General features: G+C 40.1%; 1 protein-coding gene and 1 non-coding gene across 2 annotated transcripts in view; both read left to right on the top strand.

Annotated features, from left to right (window-relative positions):
* ZBTB11 (zinc finger and BTB domain containing 11) overlaps positions 1 to 25,797 on the top strand; it is a 46,194-nt gene that overhangs the window by 1,029 nt on the left and 19,368 nt on the right. Inside the window, exons 2-5 of the mRNA XM_036243101.1 lie at positions 4,154 to 4,389; positions 5,009 to 5,240; positions 21,012 to 21,850; positions 22,088 to 22,267. Coding sequence (XP_036098994.1) covers positions 4,154 to 4,389; positions 5,009 to 5,240; positions 21,012 to 21,850; positions 22,088 to 22,267 — 1,487 coding nt within the window. The remainder of the gene's footprint in view (positions 1 to 4,153; positions 4,390 to 5,008; positions 5,241 to 21,011; positions 21,851 to 22,087; positions 22,268 to 25,797) is intronic.
* On the top strand, positions 11,573 to 11,788 carry LOC118618049. Its single transcript, XR_004956977.1, has one exon. It is a non-coding gene; the product is annotated as a small nucleolar RNA U3 (small nucleolar RNA).

Raw genomic sequence — 25,797 nt, 5'->3', positions numbered from 1 at the left:
TTTAATGTTCTTCCTTTTAACGATGAAAAGCGCTTTGGAAACTGAGGCACTGTATATATCTGGGAAAATCCGGTTACCGTGATTGTTATAGTCGAAGTAGAGCTCTAAAGTTCTGACTCCTTGGGAACCAGTGTAGGGGAGGAGCACGAGCCTTTGGAGTCACGGAACGGGAACGGTCATTGTATCCCACACACTGGGAGGGAGGTTTTGAGCAGCTGACAGGAGCGAATTGTTCAACTTTGTAGATAGATCTCTAGAGCAGTGCTTCTCAGCCCGGGGCGATTTCGTCCCCCAGGGGACATGTGGCTATGTCTGGAGACAGTTTTGGTTGTCATAACCGGGGTTTTATTGGCATTCAGTTGGGTAGAGGTCAGGGCTGCTAAACATCATACAATGCACAGGACAGGATAGCCCCCCTCCCCCACACGAGTCATCTGGCCCCAAATGTCAGCTCTGCTGAAGTTGCGAAACCTTGCTCTTGGAGTAACTTATTCAAGTTGTTTTATTAGAGAACTACTCACTAAAGATCACTCATTTTTTAGTTGTTCTGAGTCTTCACTGAATAAAGACTTTTAATGGTAATTGGTGTTTTATGGGGGCTTGTTTGTCTGTACCAGAGAAGTTGACCGGTGAGCATTATTTAACACACTTGTGTAGTAGTTACTGTGTGTCAGACACTGTTCAAAGTGTTTATGAATAGTAACATTTAAACCAGTTGATGACACACAGGCACAGAGAGGATTGGAGACTTGGCCATGGACGCAAGGCTAGTTAGAAGATTCATATTTTGCTACATAAGTAATTTCAGCCTGTTGCAGTAATTTCCCACTCTTAAATAGTAAATTAACTATGTTTACACATTGATGTATTTTGAGTGGTTAACTTGAGTTAGATTCTTTCACCTTATCAACTCTGCATCTGTAAAGTTAGATTTTAAATGATCCCATCAAAACACTAATACTCAAATTAAAGGACTTATAAAACATAATAGGGTGATTTTTGGGACAGTTGACTATCATACATTAAAACCATTTTTTCCCTGCAGTATTTTTCTTCCTGTTCAAATGCTTCTGTGTGAATACCATTTGAACTCAACTAGTTAATAGTTTAATCAAACCTCTGCTGTATGCAGAATATACTAAATTGTGTAGAGTCATAAAATGTTTAGAAATACAATAAAAGTTAATTAGAAAAACTGCCTGTTTTTGTCTTCTTAGTTTATTTTGGACATGGAAATTTCCATAGCAGCCCTAAGTGTGTTTTTTACTTAGAAATATACTTAGCTATCTTCTGTTATATCTTTCTTCTCACATTCACACACTCATTTACTTTTTTTACTGTGGCAAAATATACGTAACAAAATTTACCATTTTAAGTGTATAATTCACTGGAGTTAAGTACATTCAGATTTTTGTGTAATCACAACCATTCATCTTTAGGAATTTTCTTCATCCCAACCTATTTACTCTTATTTGTTGTTACAAAGAGAATGAGTTATCTTTCATCTTTTCTTTTTTTTTTAACAGAAAATGAACATCTTTTTTTAATCCTCATCTGAGGACATTTTTGCATTTATTTTCAGATAGAGCAGGAGGGAGAAAGGGAGAAGGAGAGAGACAGAAACATTGATGTGAGAGAGAGACATCAACTGTTTGCCACCCCCACGACCCCAACCCGGGCCAGGGGCGAACTGCAACCTAGGTAAGTGCCCTTAGTGGGAACTGAACCTGGGACTCTCTGGTCCACAGGCCGACGCTCTAACTGCTGAGCTAAAATGGCCAGGGCTGAACATCATTTTCATTTACTCTTAATTGTATGTAAAATATATATCCATCCAGCGTTTTTATTGTTTTATTTTTTAAAACCTACTCACTGTATCTCATACAGATATAGACTTGTTATGGACTTCAATATTTTCAGATGTTAGAGTAGAACTTCTGTTGCTTTCTAAATCTATGCATATGTAAATGCCTTTTTTTTTTTTTTTTTTTTTTTTTTTTACAGATAGAGTGGGAGGGAGAGAGAGGAAGGGAGAGAGAGTGAGAAACATCAACGTGAAGGGACACATCGAGGGGCTGCCACCCGCATGACCAACCAGGGCCGGGGACAAACTGCAACCGAGGCACATGCCCTTAGCGGGAACCGAACCCGGGTCTCTCCGGACCGCAGGCCGACGCTCTAACTGCTGAGTCAAACCGGCCAGGGCTGTAAATGCCTTTTAAATGAGTTATATTTAATCTTAATGTATTATTTTCCAAGTTATGTTCTGCTCAAAAATGGTATTCTGTGAACAGACAAATTTGGCGAATTTCTAGGTTAAACAGGTTTTTTTTTACTGTAGAACTTAGAGCTTTTTAATATGATAATATCTATTGTGTGTATCCAAAATGAGAATATAATTTCTGAATTTATTAGTCCAGTGTATACTTTTTTAGTAAGTATGGGATATAATATAATTTGAGGAATACTGCTTGACTACTCTGAAAGTTGAAAGCAAGGAACTTGGTATATTTTGATATCTTGAAACTCTTTTCAGGAATTTATTATATACCTCTGTATCATTATAGCTAATTAATGAGCCTTTTCATTTGCCATTTTATTTGGGGATTGTGGGGGAAGAAGTGTCTGACACAGGGATGGACAAATGTGTTCCTGGGTAAGTAGTGTAATATACTGAAAATTACATGGCTTCTGGCGGCCCAGATATGCAATTTACTAGATGTGACTTTGGACAAGTTACTTGCCTCTTAGGGCTTCATTGTCCCACTATGTAGAATGAGAATTAATTGGTCCTAATTTATAAGGATGATGGGTGTTTGTGTGTGTAGTAAATCCTCATTTAATGTCCTCGACTTTAAGCAAAACAATGTATAACCAAATCACTTTTACCATAGGCTAATTGATATAAACAAGAGCTAAGTTTCTGTTTAACTCTTCATCTCATCAGTGTTATAATGAACCAACATTAAACAAAACCATGTTCTTCAAAGACCTGCTATGTATAAAAAGTGTTCTTCCCTGATCCCTGCTCCCACCCCAACATGCTGGCCTGGAAGTTGAAATTCAAAATGGGGTTTTGAGAGTGGCTTGTGTACATTCAATGTTTATTAGTTGTGCATGTTGTTATTTCATATAAACCTAAAATCTTGGGAAAGGGAGAAAAGGGGACATCTGTAATAGTGTTAACAATAAAAAAAAAAAAAAAAAAAAAAGGCTAAAATCTCATAGCTTTCGAAAACATGAGATTTATTTTTATTTACTTATTTTTTATCCTCACCCGAGGACATTTTTTTTCATTTTTTGTTCACGTAGAGTGGGAGGGAGAGAGAGTAAGAGCGAGAGAGTGAGAAACATCAACGTGAAAGGGACACATTGAGTGGCTGCCACCTGCATGACCAACCAAGGCTGGGGAAATACTGCAATCGAGGTATGCGCCCTTAGCGGGAACTCAACCCAGGTCTCTCTGGACTGCAGGCCGACGCTGTAACCACTGAGCAAAACTGGCCAGGGCGAGATTTATTTTATAATATGATTACAAGGTTTGGTTGTAGATTGTCCCCAACTGTCTTTTTTTATCTGTAGTTTAGGCTAAAGGACAGCATTCATCTGGAACATGTTCTGTGAGAGGGGATAAAATTCAGAAAACTGATGGAAAACAGTGCCTCTTAAGCTTCTAATGAGACATGGCCCATGTCATATCCATTGACCAAAGCAAATTGCATGGTCAAGCCTGATGTTAGTAGGGTGGAGGGGTATTAACTTGAGCTACATTATATTACTGTTTATGAAGGTCAAAAACAGCTGAATATTAGCAGTTTTATGTAGTTCCTATTGTGTGAATGAGTAGTAACTCACATGAAAATGGGCAGTGCTACATAGTGGTGGTGAAGTGAATAACTAGGAATAAACAACAAGAGTCTACTTTAGCATGAAAAGAAACCATCATTTATAACCTTATATCTTTAAAAATAAGTATTTTATATTCTAAAGAACTTATTCACTATATGTACTGTATGGGGCATGTTTGTGTCCACACATATGCACTGGAACATACATAATAAGTACACACAGAGTAAATAATCATCAATATAATTTTCAGTTTTTAAATGAGAGCAGTATTAAATTTGACTTGTAATTTTTATTTTTACTGTAGGTATATTAAAGCAAGTCAAAGATTACATTAAACAGTGTAGCAAATGCCAGGAGAAACTAGATCGTTCCCGTCCAATATCAGATGCTTCAGAAATGTTGGAAGAATTGGGACTAGACCTTGAATCTGGAGAAGAAAGTAATGAATCAGAGGACGACCTGAGCAACTTTACTTCAACTCCAACTACAGCTTCCAAGCCTGCAAAAAAGAAGCCAATATCTAAACATGAACTTGTATTTGTAAGTGGAACTTTTCATTCAGCTTTAACATGTGTAACTAGTATATTAGTGATTGTAGGCTTTGTGATTTTTTTTCTTAAACTACTAAAACTGCTTGAGCATTGAAGATTTAAGCAGGTCTGTGTCTAAGGCAATGTGCTATGTTGTTACAAACAATAATAGAATGCTAATACTCTTTATTAATCATAAATATTCTTATTGTTTATTCTCTTCAGAATGTAACTAGTTAATCACTCCTCTCTTCTTTTCTAATGGTATATTGTTACATGTAGAATACATTTCTGGGTCATGCAGCAAGGTAAAATTAAGCTGACTAGCTCTCTGATTTTTGCCTGCATTTGTTTCATATGTCATCATATTTCAGGCCAATAAGAGGCAGCAAGAAGTGAGATGCAGGGTTTCATGAGGTCAAGAAGCATGAGCATAGCAGAAAAGAGTAAGAACAGCGGATCTTTTCATTTAAATATGTAGGTAATAAAGAAAGAATATCAGGCTGTTTCTTTATATTAATTAGTGGTATATGTTAAAAGGGAAGGATGTGTCTTGTCTTAAATTTTGTTAAGGATAGAAATACAGATGATATATAATACAACTCTTGGTCTCAAACTTATTTTGATAGGTTGATACCAAAGGAGTGGTGAAACGTTCTTCTCCAAAACATTGTCAGGCTGTCTTAAAACAGCTGAATGAACAGAGACTCTCCAACCAGTTCTGTGATGTTACTTTGTTAATTGAAGGAGAAGAATACAAAGCTCACAAATCTGTTTTGTCAGCTAATAGTGAATATTTTCGAGATCTTTTTATTGAGAAAGGAGCTATTTCCAGTCATGAGGCAGTGGTGGATCTTTCTGGTAAGAATTTTCTAATACTCTTGTTTTTTGTTTATAAATACATACTGGAAGAGGGGTGTATGTGTGTGTGCTTCTTACAAACTCAGGATTTATGCTAAAGTGGGAGAAGCCCACTTATAGCCGCAGAGTAAACTGAACTGGAAAGGTCCTTTCTGTTAGCAAAGTTTTCAAAGTAGATTTATGGAGAAGGCTGTCATTTCATATCACTGCTCTTAGGTGAGACAATTGTAGCAGTAGAATATCTGGAATTTACACAGTTAAAAACAGTGTGAGCCCTGGCCGGTTTGGCTCAGCGGTTAGAGCGCCAGCCTGCGGTCCTGAGAGACCTGGGTTCGGTTCCCGCTAAGGGCATGTACCTCGGTTGCAGTTTGTCCCCGGCTCTGGTCAGTCGTGCGGGTAGCAGCCACTCGATGTGTCCCTTCACATCGATGTCTCTCTCTCTCTCTCTCTCTGTTCCTCTCTCTCCCTCCCACTCTACCTGAACAAAAAATGGAAAAATGTCCTCAGGTGAGGATAAAAAAAAAAAAATAAATAAAAAAAAAAACAGTGTGAGCCTGGCTGGTGTGGCTCAGTAGATTGAGTGTTGTCCCATGGACTGAGAGGTCCTGGTTCCATTCCCTGTCAGGGCACATGCCTGGGTTGTGGGCTCAGTCCCCAGAATGGGGCATGAAGGATGCAGCCGATGTATCTATGTTTCTCTCTCGGATGGATGTTTCTATCACTCTCTCCCTTCCTCTCGCTCTAAAAAAAATCAATGAAAACATATTTTAAGAGTTAAAAAAAAAAACAGTTTGAGGAAAGCCATGGCTGTGTCAGTGTTATTATACTGATTATGTTATTTAAAAAGTGACTACCGCCCTGACCAGTTTGGCTCAGCGGTTAGAGTGTCGGCCTGCGGTCCTGAGAGACCCGGGTTCGGTTCCCGCTAAGGGCGCGTACGTCGGTTGCAGTTTGTCCCCTGCCCTGGTCGGTTGTGCGGGTGGCAGCCACTCGATGTGTTCCTTTCACATCGATGTTTCTCTCTCTCTCTCTCTCTCCCTCCCACTCTACCTGAACAAAAAATGGAAAAATGTCCTCGGGTGAGGATTAAAAAAAAAAAGTGACTACCTATATAGTATTATGTTGTGGAACATGGAATTATAGAGCACTTTTGTAGGTCTGGTTTTTGTTTTTTAAGATTAATCATTAGAACTCATTAGGATCAATAATCAAACTGTCATTGTAGAATAATGAGAATTCTAGGTGTGGGTTTTGTTGTTGTTGTCATTGTTCTTTTGTTTTGTCATTGTAAATGAGTAATTTGACTTTTGTTTTTGGCCTTACTAGAACTTATATAAGGGCTTAGGAGTCAATAAATGAAAATTTAGGAAGAATTAAAATAGCTAACCTTATATATTCACTTTCTCATAATATTAATTTGCTGCAACTCTTGAATTATTGACATCACTGTGTAAAGTGTCATTTCCTTTTTCTGAAACAAAAAAATGACTTTATCCAGGTATATAAACACTTAACCTAGTTAACCACTGATCCTTTTCTATCTTATAATTTTTAATTAAAAAATGTTTTTATTGACTTTTTAGAGAGAAGAAGGGAGAGAGAGCTATAAACATCTATGTGAGAGAAACATCAATTGGTTGCCTCCTGCATGCACCCCACTGGGGATCAAGCTCACAACCTGGGCATGTGCCCTGATTGAGAATCGAACTGGGACCTCTCAGTCCATGTGACAACTCTCAAGCCACTGAGCCACACCAGCTGGGTATCTACCTTATAATTTTTAAACTCATTTCTTCTGGGAAGACAAATACATGTATTTTTTCTTAGCAGTATCTATATGTTTAATTACTAAAAATTATTTATTACGCATCCATTGTCTGAGGAACTAGCTTGGCTCTGGGACTACAATGGTGAGCAAAAGCTTTTATGGAGCACAGAGTTGCATTACATTCTAGATTAGTGGTGTTTGCTTTTCTCTGGGTTTGATGATTCAGGAGAAACATATGTCTTATAGTGGGCCTTATGAATAATAAAACTCATCACAGGTATAGTCTTTTGCTATGTTAGCTCTGGAATCTTTTTCCTGTCTTCATGCATCTGAAGTAGAAGGAAGCATGAGTGTTACTCTGCCCCAAAATAATTGTAATACAGACCTGGCCGGTTTGGCCAGCGGTTAGAGCGTCGGCCTGCGGTCCAGAGAGACCTGGGTTCGGTTCCTGCTAAGGGCATGTACCTCGGTTGCAATTTGTCCCCAGCCCTGGTTGGTCGTGCGGGTGGCAGCCACTCGATGTGTCCCTTTCACATCGATGTTTCTCTCCCTCTCTCGTCCTCTCTCTCCCTCCCACTCTATCTGAACAAAAAATGGAAAAATACCCCTGGCCAGTTTGGCTCAGCTGTTAGAGCATAGGCTTGCGGTCCCGAGAGACCCGGGTTCGGTTCCCACTAAGGGCGCGTACCTCGGTTGCAGTTTGTCCCCAGCCATGGTTGGTTGTATGGGTGGCAGCCACTCGATGTGACCCTTTCACGTCGATGTTTCCCCCTCTCTCTCTCTCTCCCTCTCTCTCCCTCCCACTCTACCCGAACAAAAAATGGAAAAATGTCCTCGGGTGAGGATAAAAAATAATAAAATGAAATAAAATAAAATTTAAAAAAAAAAAAAGGAAAAATGTCCTTGGGTGAGGATTAAAAAAAAAAAAAATTTGTAATACAGCCTCCTAATATTAAAAAAAACCCAGCTCATTTATTCAATCCATGTGCTTATTTTTATGTATGTTCAGCAAATATGATGTAAGCCAATAGTAGGTGAAGTAGACATTAAAATTTTTTGTTTAGCCCCCACCTCCTCTCTAAAATCAATAAAGAAAAAAAAATTTGTTAAAATATTTTAGTTTGATTTAAATACTAAGTATGTAAAGAGTGTTTATAAAATGTGTGCAGTATTTTTAAAATGTACATCTGTTTTTTTTAATTACCTAGCTTAATGTACTTGAATTCATCATTGTTTTTCTTTTTTGTTTGTTTGTTTTTATCTTTATTGTTGAATGTATTACAGATGTTCCTCATTTTTCCCCCATTGACCCCCTCCTCCCCACTCCCGCCCCCCTCCTGTCTTTTTCCACACTGTTGTCTGTGTCCATTGGTTATGCATATAAGTTCTTTGGCTTATTTCTTCCCACCCCCCCGACCCCCTTCCCTTTGAGGTTTGTCAGTCTAGCAACCAATTTGTACTTCTTAATCCCTTCACCTTTTTCACCCATTCCCCCAACCCCCACCCATCTGGCAACCAACAAAATGTTCTCTGTGTCTATGAGAGTGTTTCTGTTCTGCCTGTTCATTTTGTTTGTAGATTCCATTGTCAATAGATATGTATTCATTGCCATTTTATTTGTTCATATATTTTATCATTTTCTTCAAAAAGACCCTTCAACATTTCATATAATAACGGTTTGGCGGTGACGAACTCCTTTCACTTTTTCTGTCTGGGAAACTCTTTATATGGCCATCGATTCCAAATGATAGCTTTGCAGGATAGAGTAATCTTGGTTGTAGGTTCTTGCTTTTCATCACTCTGAATATTTCTTGCCACTCCCTTCTGGCCTGCAAAGTTTCTTTTGAGAAATCAGCTGACAGTCTTATGGGAAGTCCCTTGTAGGTAACTAACTGCTTTTCTCTTGCTGCTTTTAAGATTCTCTCTTTGTCTTGAACCTTTTGCATTATTATTATTTTTTTATCCTCACCTGAGGACACCCCTCCATTTTTTGCTCTGATAGAGTGGGAGGGAGAGAGAGGAAGAGAGAGAGAGAGGGAAACATCAACGTGAAAGGAACACATCAAGTGGCGGCCACCCACATGACTAACCCGGGCCAGGACAAACAGCAACCGGGGTAAGTGCCCTCAGCAGGAACCGAACCCGGGTCTCTCTGGACCACAGGCCGATGCTCTAACCGCTGAGCAAAATCGGCCAGGGCAAACCTTTTGCATTTTGATGATGATGTGTCTTGGTTTGGGCCTCTTGGGGTTCATCTTGTTTGGGACTCTGTGCTTCCTGGACTTGTATGTCTGTTTCCTTCACCAAGTTAGGGAAGTTTCCTGCCGTTATTGTTTTATATAGCCTTTTGGTTTCTTGTTCTATCTCTTCTTCTGGCACTCCCAAGATGCGAATGTTGGCACGCTTGAAGTTGTCCCAGAGGCTCCTTACACTATCCTCATATTTTTGTATTCTTTTTTCTTTTGGCTGTTCTGATTGGGTGTTTTTTGCTTCCTTTATATTCCAAATCGATGATTTGCTTGTTGGCTTTACCTACTCTACTATTGAATCTGTGTAAATTATTCTTTATTTCAGTTAGTGCCTCCTTCATTCTGACTGTGCATCCTTCATTTCTGACTGGTCTTTTTGTTATGCTCCTGAGGCCCCTACTAAGTTCACTGAGGTTCTCACTAAGTTCATTGAGCATCCTTATAAGCAGTATTTTGAACTCAGCATCTGTTAGGTTGCTTATCTTCATTTTGCTTAGTTCTTTTCCTAGGAGATTTTGTCTGTTCTTTCATTTGGGACCTGTTTATTTGTCTCCTCATTTTGGCTGCCTCCCTGTGTTTGTTTCTGTGTATTACTTAATGAGAGGTATGGGGCTAGCTGAGACCAGATGCTGCTTGTTTGAAAGAATTTAGGAAAAACCTGAAGCCGGATCCAAGATAGGCCAATCCTATGGTTAAGCAACTGGCAACAGCTTGGGTGGGCCTGAAAGTTGGGTGGGGCGGGGCCTCAGGAATCACCAGGGCAGGGCAACCAGTGTGAACCAGGTTGCTGGAGTCCCAGATGTGGTGGTTGTCTGCTGCCCCAGGGAAGGGCTCACCAAAGGAACAAAGGCCTCTGACAACACATTTTTCCGGGAGAAAGCCCCCTCTCCAGCCCTCGCTTCAATGCCAAACAGCTCAGTTCTTCCCTGTATGTTTTTGTTGCCCCTCTAGCTGCCTCCCCTCCAAGGTTAGAGGGAGTGAGTCTGATAAGTCCATACGCAGGCGCTTTAAGAGGAGCTGCCTTGGGCTCCAGCCGCCTCAGCCTCCCTGAGCCTCGGTTCCCACTGGTTTTTCCAGCCAGAAGTTATGGAGACTTATTTTCCTGGCACTGGAACCCTGAGCGGGGTTCCTGCTATGGTACGGAGACCCCTCGGTCGTCAGAGAGGATCTTCCCAGACAAGGTATCCTTTTGATTTTTATCCGCCACATGTGGGTGTGGGACCAGCCTGTCCGCCTCTGCCCCTCCTACCAGTCTTCACGCGTCTTCTTTAATTTCGTAGTTGTAGGACTTCCATTCAGCTTGATTTCAGGCGGTTTTGAATGATGGTGGTTCTGTAGTTTAGTTGTAACTTTGATGTGGTTGTGGGAGGACGTGATAGGGTGTTTACCTATGTTGACATCTTGACCGGAAGTCTCCATTGCTTTTCTTTATGTTGTTTATACTTAAAAATGTATTGCCATGGTCAGTGTGGCTAAGTGCTTAGAGCATAAGCCTGAGCACCTAAGGGTCTGGGGTTCGATCCCCGGCCCTGGTTAGGGCTCATGTGGGAGGCAACTCATCCATATGTCTCTCACACATTGATGTCTCTCTCTTTCTCCCCCCTCTTCCTTTCCTCCCCCCTTTCTCCCTTCCACTCTAACTAAAAATCAGTGGAAAAAAATATATCCTCAGGTGACGATTAAACACAAAAAATTCTTTCCTACTCAAAGATACTTCATATATTGTCTTTTGAAATTTTTCTGTGTTTTTTTTTCATATTTAACTTTTAATCTATTTGGAATATTCTTTTTGGTGTGAGATAAGCGTTTGATATCAACCCCCCCCCCCCCCATTTTGATCATCATTTGTCTCAGAACCATTCTGAGACAAGTGAAAACTCTGTTCTCTTCCCTCCCAAAGATCATGCAAATTCTCTTATAGTCCTGGCCTTTTGTATAAATTGCTGTTTAGTTTGCTAATATTATTTAAAACATTTGCATCAATCTTCATGGGTAGATTTTATTTTTTCACATTGTTTCAATCACTTTTTTTAAAATTTTTTTATCCTCACCCGAGGACATTTTTCCATTTTTTGTTCAGATAGAGTGGGAGAGAGAGAGGGAGAAACATCGACGTGAAAGGGACACATCGAGTGGCTGCCACCCGCACAACCAACCAGGGCCAGGGACAAACTGCAACCGAGGTACATGCCCTTAGCAAGAACCGAACCCCGGTCTCTCTGGACCGCAGGCCGACGCTCTAACCGCTGAGCCAAAACGGCCAGGGCTCAATCACATTTTGATATCAGAAGTGGTTCTTAAAAAATGTGTGTTCCAAAACCATACTTTCAAGGATCATTTCTATAGTTCATTACTAGAGAAGTTTCTCTGAATGTGTAGAGCGCCTGAAATCACGAGGAGGAGGTGTGCAGTGTTTTCTCCTGAGGGTGAAGCCAGCTTCTGGTATTGCTTATGCAACTGCCTTTGGCCATTGATGATGATTCTTCTCTCTCACTGGGGGAGTCAGAGGGAGAAAATGAAGTCTGAGTGGTTTTTTGGGGGATAAAAAAAGTGTGTTCCCTGCAATTTTTATATATACTGGAATAGTTTCTATGAGGTTAGAATTGTTTGTTTCTTGCATGTTTGGTAGAATGGTGGCTAAAATTGCCTGCGCCTAAAGTGAATTTGGGGAGAAAATTTTATTTTTATTTATTTATATTTTTTTGAGAAGACTTTTTAATTTTTTTTTCCTTTTATTGATTTTAGAGAGAGAGGAAGTGAAAGGGAGAGAGAGAAACATTGATGAGAGAGAACATCAATTGGCCTCCTCCTGCATGGCCCTGTACTGAGGATTGGGCCCACAACCTGGGAATGTGTTCTGACCAAGAATTGAACCGGCGACCTTTTGGTGCATGGGTCTACCCTCAGCCACTGAGCCACATCAGCCGGACTTGAGAAGACTTTTAACTTCTAATTTGACGAGTTTAATGGTTAGGGAATTATTCATGTTTTCTATTTCATCTTGAGTAATTTATAAAAAGTTATATTTTTACCAGAATTTGTCCATTTCATCAAAATTTTCAAGTTTGTTGGCATAAAAATTTTTACTAATAGTCTCTTCTAAATGTCTCCAGTGACTTTAGATATGTCTGTTTTATTTTTTGATACCAATATTTTGTGCCTTTTCTGTCACTTAAAAAATTTTTTTATTAAGGTTTACTTTTCTTTTCTAACTCTGCTAAAGCAAGGTATAGTTTGCAGGCCAAATCTGGCCCACTGCCTGTTTTTGTAAATAAAGTTTTATTGGGAGACAACCACACTCATTCATTTACATATTGCCAAAGGTGGTTTTGAGTTTACAAGGACAGAATTGAATAGTTGCTACATAAATTAATGACCCACAAAGTCTAAATATTTGCTTATCTGGCTCTTTACAGAAAAACTTTCCTTACTCCTATGCCAAAGCATAATTTTTTAAACGTTAAAAACCTGCTTTTTTGTCCGGCCAGTGTGGCTCAGTGGTTGAGCATCAACCCATGCACCAAGAGGTTGCCGGTTCAATTCCCAGTCAGGACACGTGCCCAGGTTGTGGGCCCCATCCCCAGTGGGGGGCATGCAGGAGGCGGCCAATCAATGTTTTCTTTCATCGATGTTTCTCTCTCTCCCTCCCTCTCCTTTAATCTCTCTCTAAAATCAGTAAAGGAAAAAATTTTTTAAATGCTAAGCATCCTGTTACTATTTTGGTTAGACATTAATAAACTGATCACTAAAAAAAATTAAAACAAGAAACCCCCTGCTTTTTATGCAAGTATAGTCCAAAATTTTTGCGTAATTAATTGAGGAAATCAGTAAGATGTTAACACTGTTTCTAATAGAATTTTCAAGAAAAGAATTGCTTTTAGCCAAAGGAATGTTGAAATGAATTTGCCAGTAGATGACTGGTTAAAACCCCACAGGGAAATAAACTATAAGTTTTGGGTTAACTTTCCTACCATGATTGAAATAGCTTCTCAGTCTTTCACAATTCATTTACATTTGCTATCACTTTTATATAAGTTAGTTCTTACAGAATTGCAAAATAATCTAGTCACCCAAGGACATTTTTCCATTTTTTGTTCAGATAGGGTGGGAGGGAGAGAGAGGGAGGGAGAGAGAGGGGGAGAAAGAGAGAGAAAGAGAAAGAAACATCGACGTGAAAGGGACACATAGAGTGGCTGCCTTCCGCACAACCCAACCAGGGCCAGGGACAAACTGCAATCGAGGTACGTGCCCTTAGCGGTAACCGAACCCAGATCTCTCTGGACCGCAGGCCGACACTCTAACTGCTGAGCCAAACTGGCCAGGGCCAGTTGTTTTCTTTTATTATTTTCTGCTCTTTATTATCTTTCTCTTACTTTTGGGAGGCATATGCTCTCTTCTTTTGTTAAGTGGTTTAGCCCATTAACTCCCACCTTTTCTTCTTTTCTAGTTTAAGCATTCAAGGCTATAAATTTCCCTTTAATACTGCAGATTTGTTGACACTTGCTTTTAACTCTACAAGTGGTCTGTTTTTACATTTCACTTTGCTTAAATTGAATGTGAGTTTTTTTTCATTTGGATGCAATATGCAGTATATTGTGAATTAACTCAAGATGATTAATTGCTACTACTTTTATTTACTGATTATTTTGTGTTCTTGATCTATCCATGGCTGACAGGTGCTTTAGAATATTAACTAGTGTGATTCATTTGTCTATTTCTTACTGAGTTTAATTTTTGTTTTATGTATTTGAGGCCATGTTATTACATGCATATAAATTTAGAATTATGGCTGTATGATAAAACAGCCTTTGATCATTATGTAGTGACCCTCTTTAGTGATGCTTTTCACTTTTTTTTTTTTTATCCTCACTCAAGGACATTTTTGCATTTATCTCCAGACAAAGCGGGAGGGAGAGAGGGAGGAAGAGAGAGAGAGAGAAACATCAATGTGAGAGAGAGACATCAACTGGCTGCCACCCACACAACTCCAACTGGGGCCAGGGACAAACCGCAACCGAGGTATGTGCCCTTAGCGGGAACTGAACCCGGATCTCTGTGGACCACAGGCCAACGCTCCAACTGCTGAGCCAAACCAGCCAGGGGCACTCTTAAAGTCGATGTTGGATGCTATTGTAAATAATATTTTCCATTTTACCTACGAGTGTAGATATTTTTTAGTTATGCAAACAATATTTTTGTTACTATTTGCCTAGGATATCTTTCCTCTATCTCTTATTTTCAACCTTTTTTAAATCTTTTTTGTTTTGTTTTTTAAATCTTCACCCAAGGATATTTTTCCATTTATTTTCAGACAGAGTGGAGAGAGAGAGAAGGAGAGAGAGAGAAACATAGATGTGAGAGGCACATCGACTGGTTGCCTCCTGCACAACCCTGACCAGGGCCGGGGACTGAACTGCAACCTAGGTACGTACCCTTGACTGGAATCAAACCCATGACTCTCTTGTCCACTGGCTGACACTCTGACCACTGAGCCAAACTTGTCAGGGCTTTTTTTGTATCTTTTTTAATCCTCACCCGAGTGTATCTTTTTTTTTTTAATTTTTTTAATCCTCACCCGAGGACATTTTCCATTTTTTGTTCAGATAAAGTGGGAGGAAGAGAGAGAGAGAAACATCAATGTGAAAGATACACATTGAGGGGCTGCGTCCTGCACTACCCAACCAGGTCCAGGGACAAACTTCAACCGAGATATGTGCCCTTAGCAGGAACTGAAACTGGGTCTCTCTGGACTGCAGGCTGATGCTCTAATCACTGTGCCAAACCAGCCAGGGCCCGAGTATATCTTTTTTACCATTTATCTTCAGATAGAGTGGGAGGGAGAGAGGGAGATGAGGGGAGAGAGAGAGAGAGAGAAACAGAAACTTCCATGTGAGAGAGACACATCAACTGGTTGCCTCCCACACGACCCCAACCAGGGCCAGGACTGAACCACAACCGAGGTACATGCCCCTGACTTGAATCGAACCCACAACTCTTTGGTCCGCAGGCAGATTCTCTAACCACTGAGCCAAACCAGCCAGGGCTATTTATTTTTATTTTTTTAAAATTGCAGTTTACAGCCCAGCTGGTGTGGCTCAGTGGTTGAGCATTGACTCATGCACCAAGAGGTTGCTGGTTTGATTCCTGGTCAGGGCACATACCAGGTTATGGGCCCACTCCCCAGGGGGGAAACATGCAGGAGGCAGCCAATTGATGTTCGCTCTCATCGATGTTTCTCTCTTTCTCTCCCTCTCCCTTCTTCTTTCTCTAAAACCAATAAAGAAAAAAAATGCAGCTTATGTACAATATTATTATTGTTATTTGTTGATGTTAATCCTCACCCGAGGATATTTTTCCATTAATTTTTTTAGATAGAGTGGAAAGGAGGGAGGGGGAGAGACAGAGAGAAACATCAATGTAAGACACATCAATTAGTTGCCTCTCGCATTAGCCTGACTAGAGCCTGGGATGAAACCTGCAACCCAGGTACGTGCCTCTGACCAGGAATTGAACACTCAACTTTTTTGTCATCAAACTGATCCTCTAGCCACTGAGCCAAACCGGCCAGGGCATACAATATTATTTTATTAGTTTCAGGTGTACAGCATAGCGGTTAGACAATCATATACTTTACAAAGTGTTCGCCCTGATATTTCCAGTACCCACCTGGCACTGTACATAGTTATAATATTGATTATATTTCCTATCTGTATGTACATTTTTTTAAAATATGTTTTTACTGATTTTAGAGAGAGAGAAAGGGAGAAGAAGGAGATAAAGAGTGAAAAACATGGATGTGGGAGAGAAACATCAATCAGCTGCCTTCCTGCACTCCCCCTACTGGGGATTGAGCCTGCAAACTGAGCATGAGCCCTGATCTGAAACAAGCTGGTGACCTCTTGGTGCATGGGATGATGATCCACCAACTGGGCCCTTTGCTGTACTTTTAGAAGTCTCTTTAAACGTCATATATTTGGATTTTGTTCTTTATCTGGTTAAAAGGATCTTTGACTTTAAACTGTCTTGCATGGAAATTGTTGGGCTTCCTGAACCCAGTAATTGAGTTTGTTGTCTTTTATTAGTTGAGAAAAACTCTCAGCCAGTATCTCTTCAAAAACTGTCTCTGCCTCTTTCTTTTTTCTACCTTTCTGAAATTCCAAATAGATGGATATTCTCACTTTATATTCTGTGTCTCTTAATCTCTCTTTTATATTTTGTTCATTTCTTTGTAGATTATTTTAGAAAATTCTAGTCTCTTTTTTTTTTTTTTTAATCCTCACCTGAGGACACTTTTCCATTTTTGCGCAGACAGAGTGGGAGGGAGAGAGAGGAAGGGAGAGAGAGTGAGAAACATCGATGTGAAAGGGACACATCAAGTGGCTGCCACCCGCACGACCAACCAGGGCCGGGGACAAACTGCAACCGAAGCACGTGCCCTTAGCGGGAACCGAACCCGGGTCTCTCCGGACCGCAGGCCGACGCTCTAACTGCTGAGCCAAACTGGCCAGGGCGGAAAATTCTATTCTCTTTAGCTGGGTCTGATTTGCTATGAAATTTGAGTTTTTTATTCCCATTTATGTTTTCTATTTTTAGAGGTTTTATTTCAAATGTCTCTTTTAGGGAGCTACATTTTATGATCTTTTGCTCTATTGGTATGCCACCTTTTATTTTCCTTGTCTGATCATAACAGTACTTAAAATCTTTGCTGGTTTGGCCCTGCCCTGTGTGGCTTAGCGGATTAAGCATTGTCCCATCCACCAAGAGGTCACTGGTTTGATTCCTGGTCAGGGCACATGCCTTGGTTGCGGGATCAATCCACTGTGGGGGATGTGTGGGAGGCAGCTGATCAATGTTTCTCTCTCACATAGATTTTTTTCTCTCTCCCTTCTCTCTAAAACAATCAATAAAAAACAATATTAAAACATTTTTTAAAAATCTTTGCTGCTTTGACTTATGCTGTTTGTTTCTGCTCACTTTTGTTCATGGTGCCTTGTTTTTTTGTGACATAAAAAGAAAAAAAATTTATATAGCTCTACCCGATTTGGCTCAGGGGTTAGAATGTCGGCCTACAGACTGAATTGTCACAGGTTCGATTCCTGGTCAAGGGCATGTACCTGGGTTACAGGTTTGATCCCCAGTAGGGGTCATGCAGAAGGCAACCAATCGATGTGTCTCTCTCACATTGATGTTTCCATTTCATACTCTCTCCTTTCACTCTATCAAAAAATCAATGGAAAAATATTCTCAGGTGAGGATTAACAACAAAAAGAAAACAAACAAAAAAAATCTATATACATTGAATTCATAGTCTTTAGAATTTTATGGGAAATCTTTTGAGTCCTAGGTTGAAAGGTGCTTTCCACGGAGAAAACATTTGCTTCTTTGGATACTGAGGGCATTAGCAGTCTGGGACCACTTGAAATTCTAATCTTGAATTTTTTTTATGATTACCAAAATGCTAAATTAAGCTTGGCGTAATTTGGTGGGTCAATAAGTATATTTAAAATAATATTTTTTTAAAATATGTTTTTTGTCTTTATTGTTGAAAGTATTACAGATGTCCTCCCTCTTTTCCCCTATTTAAAAAAATTTTTTTAATTATTATTTATTGATTTCAGACAGAGGGGAAGGGAAGAGGAGAGAAAGAAAGATTTATGAGAGAGAACATCGATTGGCCGCCTCCTACCTGCCCCCCACTGGGGTCTGGCCCACAACTTGGGCATGTGCCCTGACTGGGAATTGAACTGGTGACCTCTTGGTGTATGTGTCAGTGGTTCAACCTCTAAGCCATACCGGCCGGGCCCTTTTTTTCCCCTATTGACCCTCTTCCCTGTTCCCTCCCTCCTGCCTTCCCCAAACTATTTTCTGTGTCCATTGGTTATGCATATAAGTTCTTTGGTTTATCTCTTTTCATCCCTCCAACCCCTAAAATATTTTTATCTAGTATTTTTTAAGTATATGGGGCCCTAGCTGGTGTGGCTCAGTGGTTGGAATGTCACATGTGCATTGAAGGGTCAAGGATTTGATTTCCTGGTCAGGGGCACATGCCTGGGTTGCAGGTTCGATTCCTGGCCCTGGTGGGACTGTGGTGAGGCAGCCAATTGATGTGTCTTTGTCATATCAATGTTTCTCTTCCTCTCTGTCCCCCCCCCAACCCACCCCCCATAATAAAAAGTCAGTGGAAAAAATATCCTCAGGTGAGGATCAACCCAAAAAAGTATATGGGTCCTTCCGGGCATCTTAGTCTACCATATTGCTGGCTATGGAAGTACTTGTCAAATTTTTATTTTATTTCTTTATTTTTTCCTTTATTAGTTTTAGAGAGAGGAAGTGAGAAGGAGAGAGGGAGAGAGAGAAACATCGATGAGAGAGGACACAGATTGGCCGCCTCCTGCATGTCCCCCCCTGGGGATTGGGCCCACAACCTGGGCATGTGTTCTGACCAGGAATCAAACTGGCGACCTCTTGGTGCATGGGTCGACAGTCAACCACTGAGCCACACTGGTCAGACCATAATTTTAAAATCTATACCTGCTGTCCATTTAAAATTTTTAAAAAATTTTTCATAAAAACATATAATGTAAAATTTCCTGGTCAGGTAGTGTGTCATCCCCATAGCCAAGGTTGCAGGTTTGATCCCCAGTCAGGAATCAACTACTGAATGCATAAATAAGTGGAACAACAAATCGATCTCCTTTCTCTCTCTCTCTCTCTCTGTCTCCCCCTCCCTCCCTCCCTCTCTTCCTCCCTCCCCCCTTCCCTTTCCCTCTCTCTCTAAAATCAATTTTAAAAAAATTTAATAGATGCCCAGCTGGTATGGCTCAGTGTATTGAGCGTCATCCCTTGCACCAAGAGGTCATGTTAGATTCCTGGTCAGGGCACGTGCCTGGGTTGCGGGCTCAATCCCCAGTAAAGGGACATGCAGGAGGCAGCTGATCAGTATTTCTCTCCCTCTCCCTTCCTCTCTAAAAATAAATAAAAACATATTTTACAAATTTATCTTAATGAATTTTAAGCGTACAATTCAGTAGTAGTAACTATATTCACATTGTTGTCTAGAACTTTTTCATTTTGCAGAATTATCCATTTTGTTTTTATTTACAGAGTGTATATATGTGTATGTAAAAAGGCTAGGGATAACAACAGAATGCCAAAATAATGTGTCTGTTATCTTTTAGCAGAAAGATTGTGAGTGATATTTTTATTTTCTTATTTTTTGTGTGTTTTACAGAGTTTTACAATAGAATATAACTTGTATCTTTAAGAAAATGGTTTTAGACATTCAGAATGTTATTTGGAACAGTGTTAATTCTTTTATGGGAAAGTTTTTATATGACTTCAAACTTAGAAATTAAAAAGATGCTAGGCAAAAGACCAATATACATTATTTTGTGGTATGTGTTCAAAGAAATATTTTTACTTACTTCAAGCTTATTTAACTTGATCTCTTAATTTATAGCAGGATTAATATGGCTACAGCCTATTTAATTACAGCTTTCATAGGAATGGCAGAATTAGCCATGATGATCATGTTGATGTGTAGTTCCCTCAGTTTTCAACCTGAGTCCTAATGTATCTTAGAGTTTAAGATTCCCTGTATACTTATCCATCCTGTCTGTCTATGTAAAAGGACCACATTTTATGAACCTTGAGTCAAAACTGAAAAACACAGCAAATGTGAGGTTTTAAAAGTTTGCTTTGGCGCTCTCTGTTTTAATAAAAGATCTTTAAGATAAATTATTGTATATGAAAAGTAAGCACAGTATAATGTAATAAAACATCTACTGTAAAGAGGGGAGTAAGAATATTTGCTTGACTCTATAAAGAAATTCTAGAAAGCTATACAGATTCTTAATCATACAGGTTATGGAGATGGAGTTGGACATATCACTATAATTTTCTGATTTTTGAATTGTGAATATTTAAAATGGCTTTTGAAAGCTAAATACTGAGAACTTAGAAAATAAACTGTTCTTATTTTCTCACATAAAATAATGTAATATCTCATGTGTATAGTAATTATTTTATTCCTTAGATTAGGGATAGACAGACTATAGCCCAATCCTTCTTTCGCTCATTTTTTGTAAATAAAGTGGTATTGGAACACAGCCAAACCCATTTGTGTATGTATTATCTATGGCTACTCTTTCTAGCTACAGTGACATAGTTGAGTGGTTGCAACAGACATCTTATGGCCTGCACTATTACTTATCTGATTCTTTACAGAAAAATTTTGCTGACTTCTTGCCTTAGACCTTGTTTTTAGAATTTTAGTAGTAGAACCCTTTGTTCACAATCAAAAGTTTATATGGACTTCTATTAAAATATACAGCTATACATATGAAGTGAGGTTAGGAGACAAGTTGGTTGAACCCTGCCTACTCACCTGCGTCCCTCTCTTTTTTTACCCTCCATTCTCCAGCAGCTGTTTCTTGAGGGGAATTTGAGGAACCCCCGGGGTTCTAAGGAGTACAGTTTGAAAATGACTGCCTTACAACAACTCTTTGAGGTAGTAAGTCTGATATTATTTTCTATTTTAGGTATTGAGAGACTCGGCTTATAGAAGTGAGTTAGTCAGGCTTAATAAGCAACCAGAACACAAAAACAAATCCAGGGTGTTTAATTGCAGAATAAATGGTCATGTTTGCCTTTATATTCTATTTTATATTATCATAATCATATATTAATTGTTCTTACAAGATGCTTTATTGCTGATTTGACTTTCTTGTCCCCTATCTGTCTTGTTTCACATAGGTTTCTGTAAAGCAAGCTTCCTTCCTTTACTGGAATTTGCCTATACTTCTGTGCTAAGTTTTGATTTCTGTAGCATGGCTGATGTAGCCATCTTGGCTCGGCATCTTTTCATGTCAGAAGTTTTAGAAATCTGTGAAAGTGTACATAAACTAATGGAAGAGAAGCAGTTAACAGTATATAAGAAGGGTGAAGTACAAACAGTTGCATCAACCCAGGACTTACCAGAACAAAATGGAGGTACAGCACCTCCTGTTGTTAACAATGAGGGAACCACCACAACTTTACCTACTGAACTTGGGGATTGTGAAATTGTACTGCTGGTGAATGGAGAATTGCCAGAAGCTGAGCAGAATGGAGAGCTCAGACAACAGCCTGAGCCCCAGGTTTCTTCAGAGGCTAAAGCTACTCTGTCACCTTCACCTGTAGGCTGTGCAACTGATTCTCATCCTGAAATGGAGTCTGTTGATTTAGTAACAAAAAACAATCAGACAGAACTAGAAACAAACAGCAGAGATGATAACACAGTTTCTAATATTTATCCTAAACTTTCCAAAGAGAATGTAATCAGTGGTTCTCCAGAAAACAGTGATATGGGAAATGATACATCAAATGAGGATATCTGTGATGAAGACATTCCAGAGCATAGGCAGAACCTTGACCAATCTTTAAAAGATCAGGAAAATCTAGTTGCAAAGACAGACCTCAGCCCTGATGATGATACTTATAGAAGCAGACTTCGACAGCGTTCTATTAATGAAGGGGGATATATCCGACTACACAAAGGAATGGAGAAAAAACTGCAGAAACGAAAAGCCATTCCCAAGTCAGCAGTTCAACAGGTATGATGAAGAGTTGACTTTTGTAGTTGTAGCTTTAATTTGAAAGCATTCTATTGATAAACTTATGCCTATAGTGAAAATTATTTTGGGGTGAATGGAAATAAGTACCGGAAGGCAACATAATGTTTTAAATACCAATATTAATAAGATACTGTGAATTTGCAATATTTATGATTCATTACTTAAAAATAAAAATGCTTATATTTACTTAGATTGTGTTTTCTATCCCTTACTTAGGTAGCCCAGAAATTAGTTCAAAGAGGAAAAAAGATGAAACAGCCAAAAAGAGATGCTAAAGAGCATACTGAAGAAGAAGCATCTCATAAATGTGGGGAATGTGGAATGGTTTTCCAGAGAAGATACACGCTTATAATGCACACACTGAAACATGAAAGAGCTAGAGATTACAAATGCCCGGTAAGTATCTGGAAAACTAATTGAAGATGGCTCTAACTTCATGATAAGTGGAATCTAACTTGCTGCTTCGTTGTTATTCTGTCATTTATGTTCTCTCTATGTCTCCGTCTCCCTTATATTACTATAAGAGTCATCTTCTGATTTTTACTTGTTGTTTCCTTCACAAAAGTATTTGGTGATGTACCTCTACTTCCTCCTAATACCAGTAAGACAACAGTAAAATTCTTATTTAAAAAATGTAAGCTCTCTAACAGGGCACACACAGCAACCAAGGGGGAAAAATAAAAAATATAAGCCCAGAAATTCCTGTCAAGATGGAGGCATAGGTAAACGCAGTATTTGCCTCCTCCCACAACCACATCATTTCTGGGAATCCAGCAACCTGGCTTACAGTGAGAGGCAATTAAGTCCCTACCACCACTCCTTCGGACAAAGACCCACCCTCTACTTTTTTTTGCATTTATCTTCAGATAGAGCGGGAGGGAGAGAGGGAGGAAGAGAGAGAGAGAAACATCGATGTGAGAGAGACACATCTCCTGGCTTCCACCCACATGACCCCAACCTGGTCCGGGGACAAACTGCAACCGAGGTACGTGCCCTTAGTGGGAACTGAACCTGGCTCTCTCTGGTTCGCTGGCCAATGCTCTAACAACTAACTGCAGAGCCAAACCGGCCAGGGCCATTCTCTACTTTTTAGAAAAGAAAATTATAATTGCTCTGAGGAACACTATGCACAGAGAGGGTGAATGTACTGTACTCAAAACAGGGAAAAGTAAAAGCTTGCTTACTGAATATTGAGATATTTCAAGTTGTCTTTCCCTCCCTGATCAAGTCCTAACAGTCAGGTCTTTAACCTGAAAGCAAAAAGATTTTTCAGAAATGAGAAATCCAAAGTCCATAAACAAAAGACCTAAAGATACTGATGACTAATGTGTGTGGTTGACAACCCACTCCCCCACTTACACAGAAGTTCCAATCAAGATTTTTAATGTCTTATTCTGAAATATGAATACACATTAGGGATAATCAGACTCATGATTAATATTTCAAGAAAAAAAAGCAGTTTTGAGAAATCCAAGATTGTGCGGAGAGAAGAAAACTTTGAAAACAACAATCCAGACTCTGGTCAAGATGGTGGCATAGGCCTGGCTGGTTTGGCTCAGCAGTTAGAGCATTGGCCTACAGTCCAGAGAGACCCGCGTTCAGTTCCCACTAAGGGCATGTACCTCGGTTTCAGTTTGTCCCTGGCCCTGGTTGGGTTGTGTGGGTGGCAACCACTCAATGTGTCCCTTTCACATCGATGTTTTTCTCTCTCTCTCTTCCTCTCACTCTATCTGAACAAAAAACGAAAAAATATCCTCTGGTGAGGATAAAAAAAAAGATGATGGCATAGTTAAATGCAGTACTTGAACCCTTCCCCAACCACATCAAAAATACAACAAAACTGCAGAACAACCATCATTCAGAACTGCCTGAAATCTAGCTGAATAGAAGTCTACAACTAGGGATTTAAAGAAGCAGCCACATAGAGACTGGTAGGAGGGGTGGAGATCAGAACAGGCTGGTCTCACACCCATGTGTGGCAGTTTAAAATTGTGAGGGAGCTCGGCCATTGTGGCTCAGTGGATTGAACATCATCCTATGGACTAAGAGGTCCCAGTTCAATTTCCAGTCAGGGCACATAGGAGTTGTGGGCTCATTCCCCAATAGGGGGCATGCAGGAGGCAGCCGATCAAAGTTTTGCTCTCACATTGATGTTTCTATCTCTTTCTCCCTTTCTCTAAAAAAGTCAATGAAAACATACTTTAAAAAGTAACATCAGGAGGGATATCTCAGCTGCAGAGGTTCCCCCTTGAGGAACAAGGGTCTCCAGCCCCACACCAGACCCCCCCAGCCCAGGATGAGAACTGGCTGTAAAAACCAGTAGGGAGTGTGGCTGAGTGAATGGACTCCCTGAGTTGCCGGAATCCCAGGCAGTTCCTCTTAAAGGGCCTATGCATGGACTTGGACTCATTTTCTCTGAGCTTCAGCACTAGGGCAGCAGCTTGAAAGGAACCAGGGTTATACAAAAAGGAACTGAATTTTCTTGTATCAGGGCAAGAGTTGAGGGGGCAACTTTCTGCCAGACAAAAAAGCTGGCAGAGTCCATTGTTCCTTTTCTGAGATACCCCACCCACAGAGCCAAGAGGCAGACGCCATATCTGAGACTCCATTACCTGACTTACACTGTTTGCTCCACCTTGGTAATTGCCCCAAGGCCCCACTTCACTCAACCTGTGGGCCCATTTAAGCCATTTCCAAGTGGCTTTTCCATACAACTGGCTTCTCTTGCCTCATGCTTCAGACTTTCCTAAAATCTCTTAAACAAACAGCATCTGGCCTTTGTATACTCCGTACTTCTTACTAAGTGGCTGCAGGCTCAGCACTAGCAGCAGCCCACCTTGGTTCACAGCTTGGTCTCTCTTTGGCATCTCCAAGCTCAACACAAGTAGCAGCCATCTGCAGATCACTCTGTTGCTGTGTTCCAGGCAGGGCACAGGTGGTGGCTGACTTTGCCTCACCCAGGAGGCCCCAGAGCTAGTGCACCTGGTGGACAGCTTCAGACCACGTTGAATTACAACCCTACCACCTCCATAAGTGACACACTCAAGTGACAGAATCAGTGAGCACTAAAGCCCCACTGAAGCAAGTCCTGCTCCATAGACTTAACTGTGCACAACAGCTTCCTCGCTGTAGTCACAGCCAATTGATCTAGGGGTCATTTCCTCCCACTGATGCCAACAGCAATCAAGGCTCAACTATAACGGGACAGTACACACAGCCCACATAGTGGTGCACTTGGAGCACCCAGCTCTGGTGATTGAAGAGGTTGCGCCCCTGGGCCCTATGTGACACTTATTACACAAGGCTACTCTACCAAGTTTAGGAGACAAAGCTATTCCACCTAATACATAGAAACAAATATAGGGAAGCAAGCAAATGAGGAGACAAACAGGTCCCAAGTGAAAGAACAGAAGAAATCTCCAGAAAGAAAAATAAATGGAGGCAAGCAAGCTACCAGCTACAGAGTTCAAAACAATGGTTATAAGGATGCTCAAGGAACTTAGTAAGAATGTCAACAGCATGAAAAAGGACATGGAAACCATAAAAAAGAACCAGTCAGAAATGAAGGCTGCACTAACTGAAATAAAAAATAATTTACAGGGAATCAATAGTAGAGTGGATGATGCTGAGAATCAAATCAGTGGTTTGGAATGTTCTCTTACAAACATTCCCCCCAAAAAAAGGCAAAAAGAAAGAATCCAAAAATATGAAGATAGTGCAAGGAGCCTCTGGGTCAACTTCAAGTATACCAACATTTGTATCATGGGGTTACCGGAAGGAGAAAAAAGAGAGCAAGAAATTGAAAATCTACTTGAAAAATAATGACAGAAAACTTCCCTAACTTGGTTGAGGAAATAGACATACAAATCCAAGAAGCACAGAGTCCCAAACAAAATGAACCCAAAGAGGCCCACATCAAGACACAT

Source organism: Molossus molossus, unplaced genomic scaffold, assembly GCF_014108415.1.
Source record: "Molossus molossus isolate mMolMol1 unplaced genomic scaffold, mMolMol1.p scaffold_m16_p_5, whole genome shotgun sequence".
Classification (NCBI taxonomy): domain Eukaryota; kingdom Metazoa; phylum Chordata; class Mammalia; order Chiroptera; family Molossidae; genus Molossus; species Molossus molossus.
This window is presented reverse-complemented; position numbering and strand designations above follow the sequence as displayed.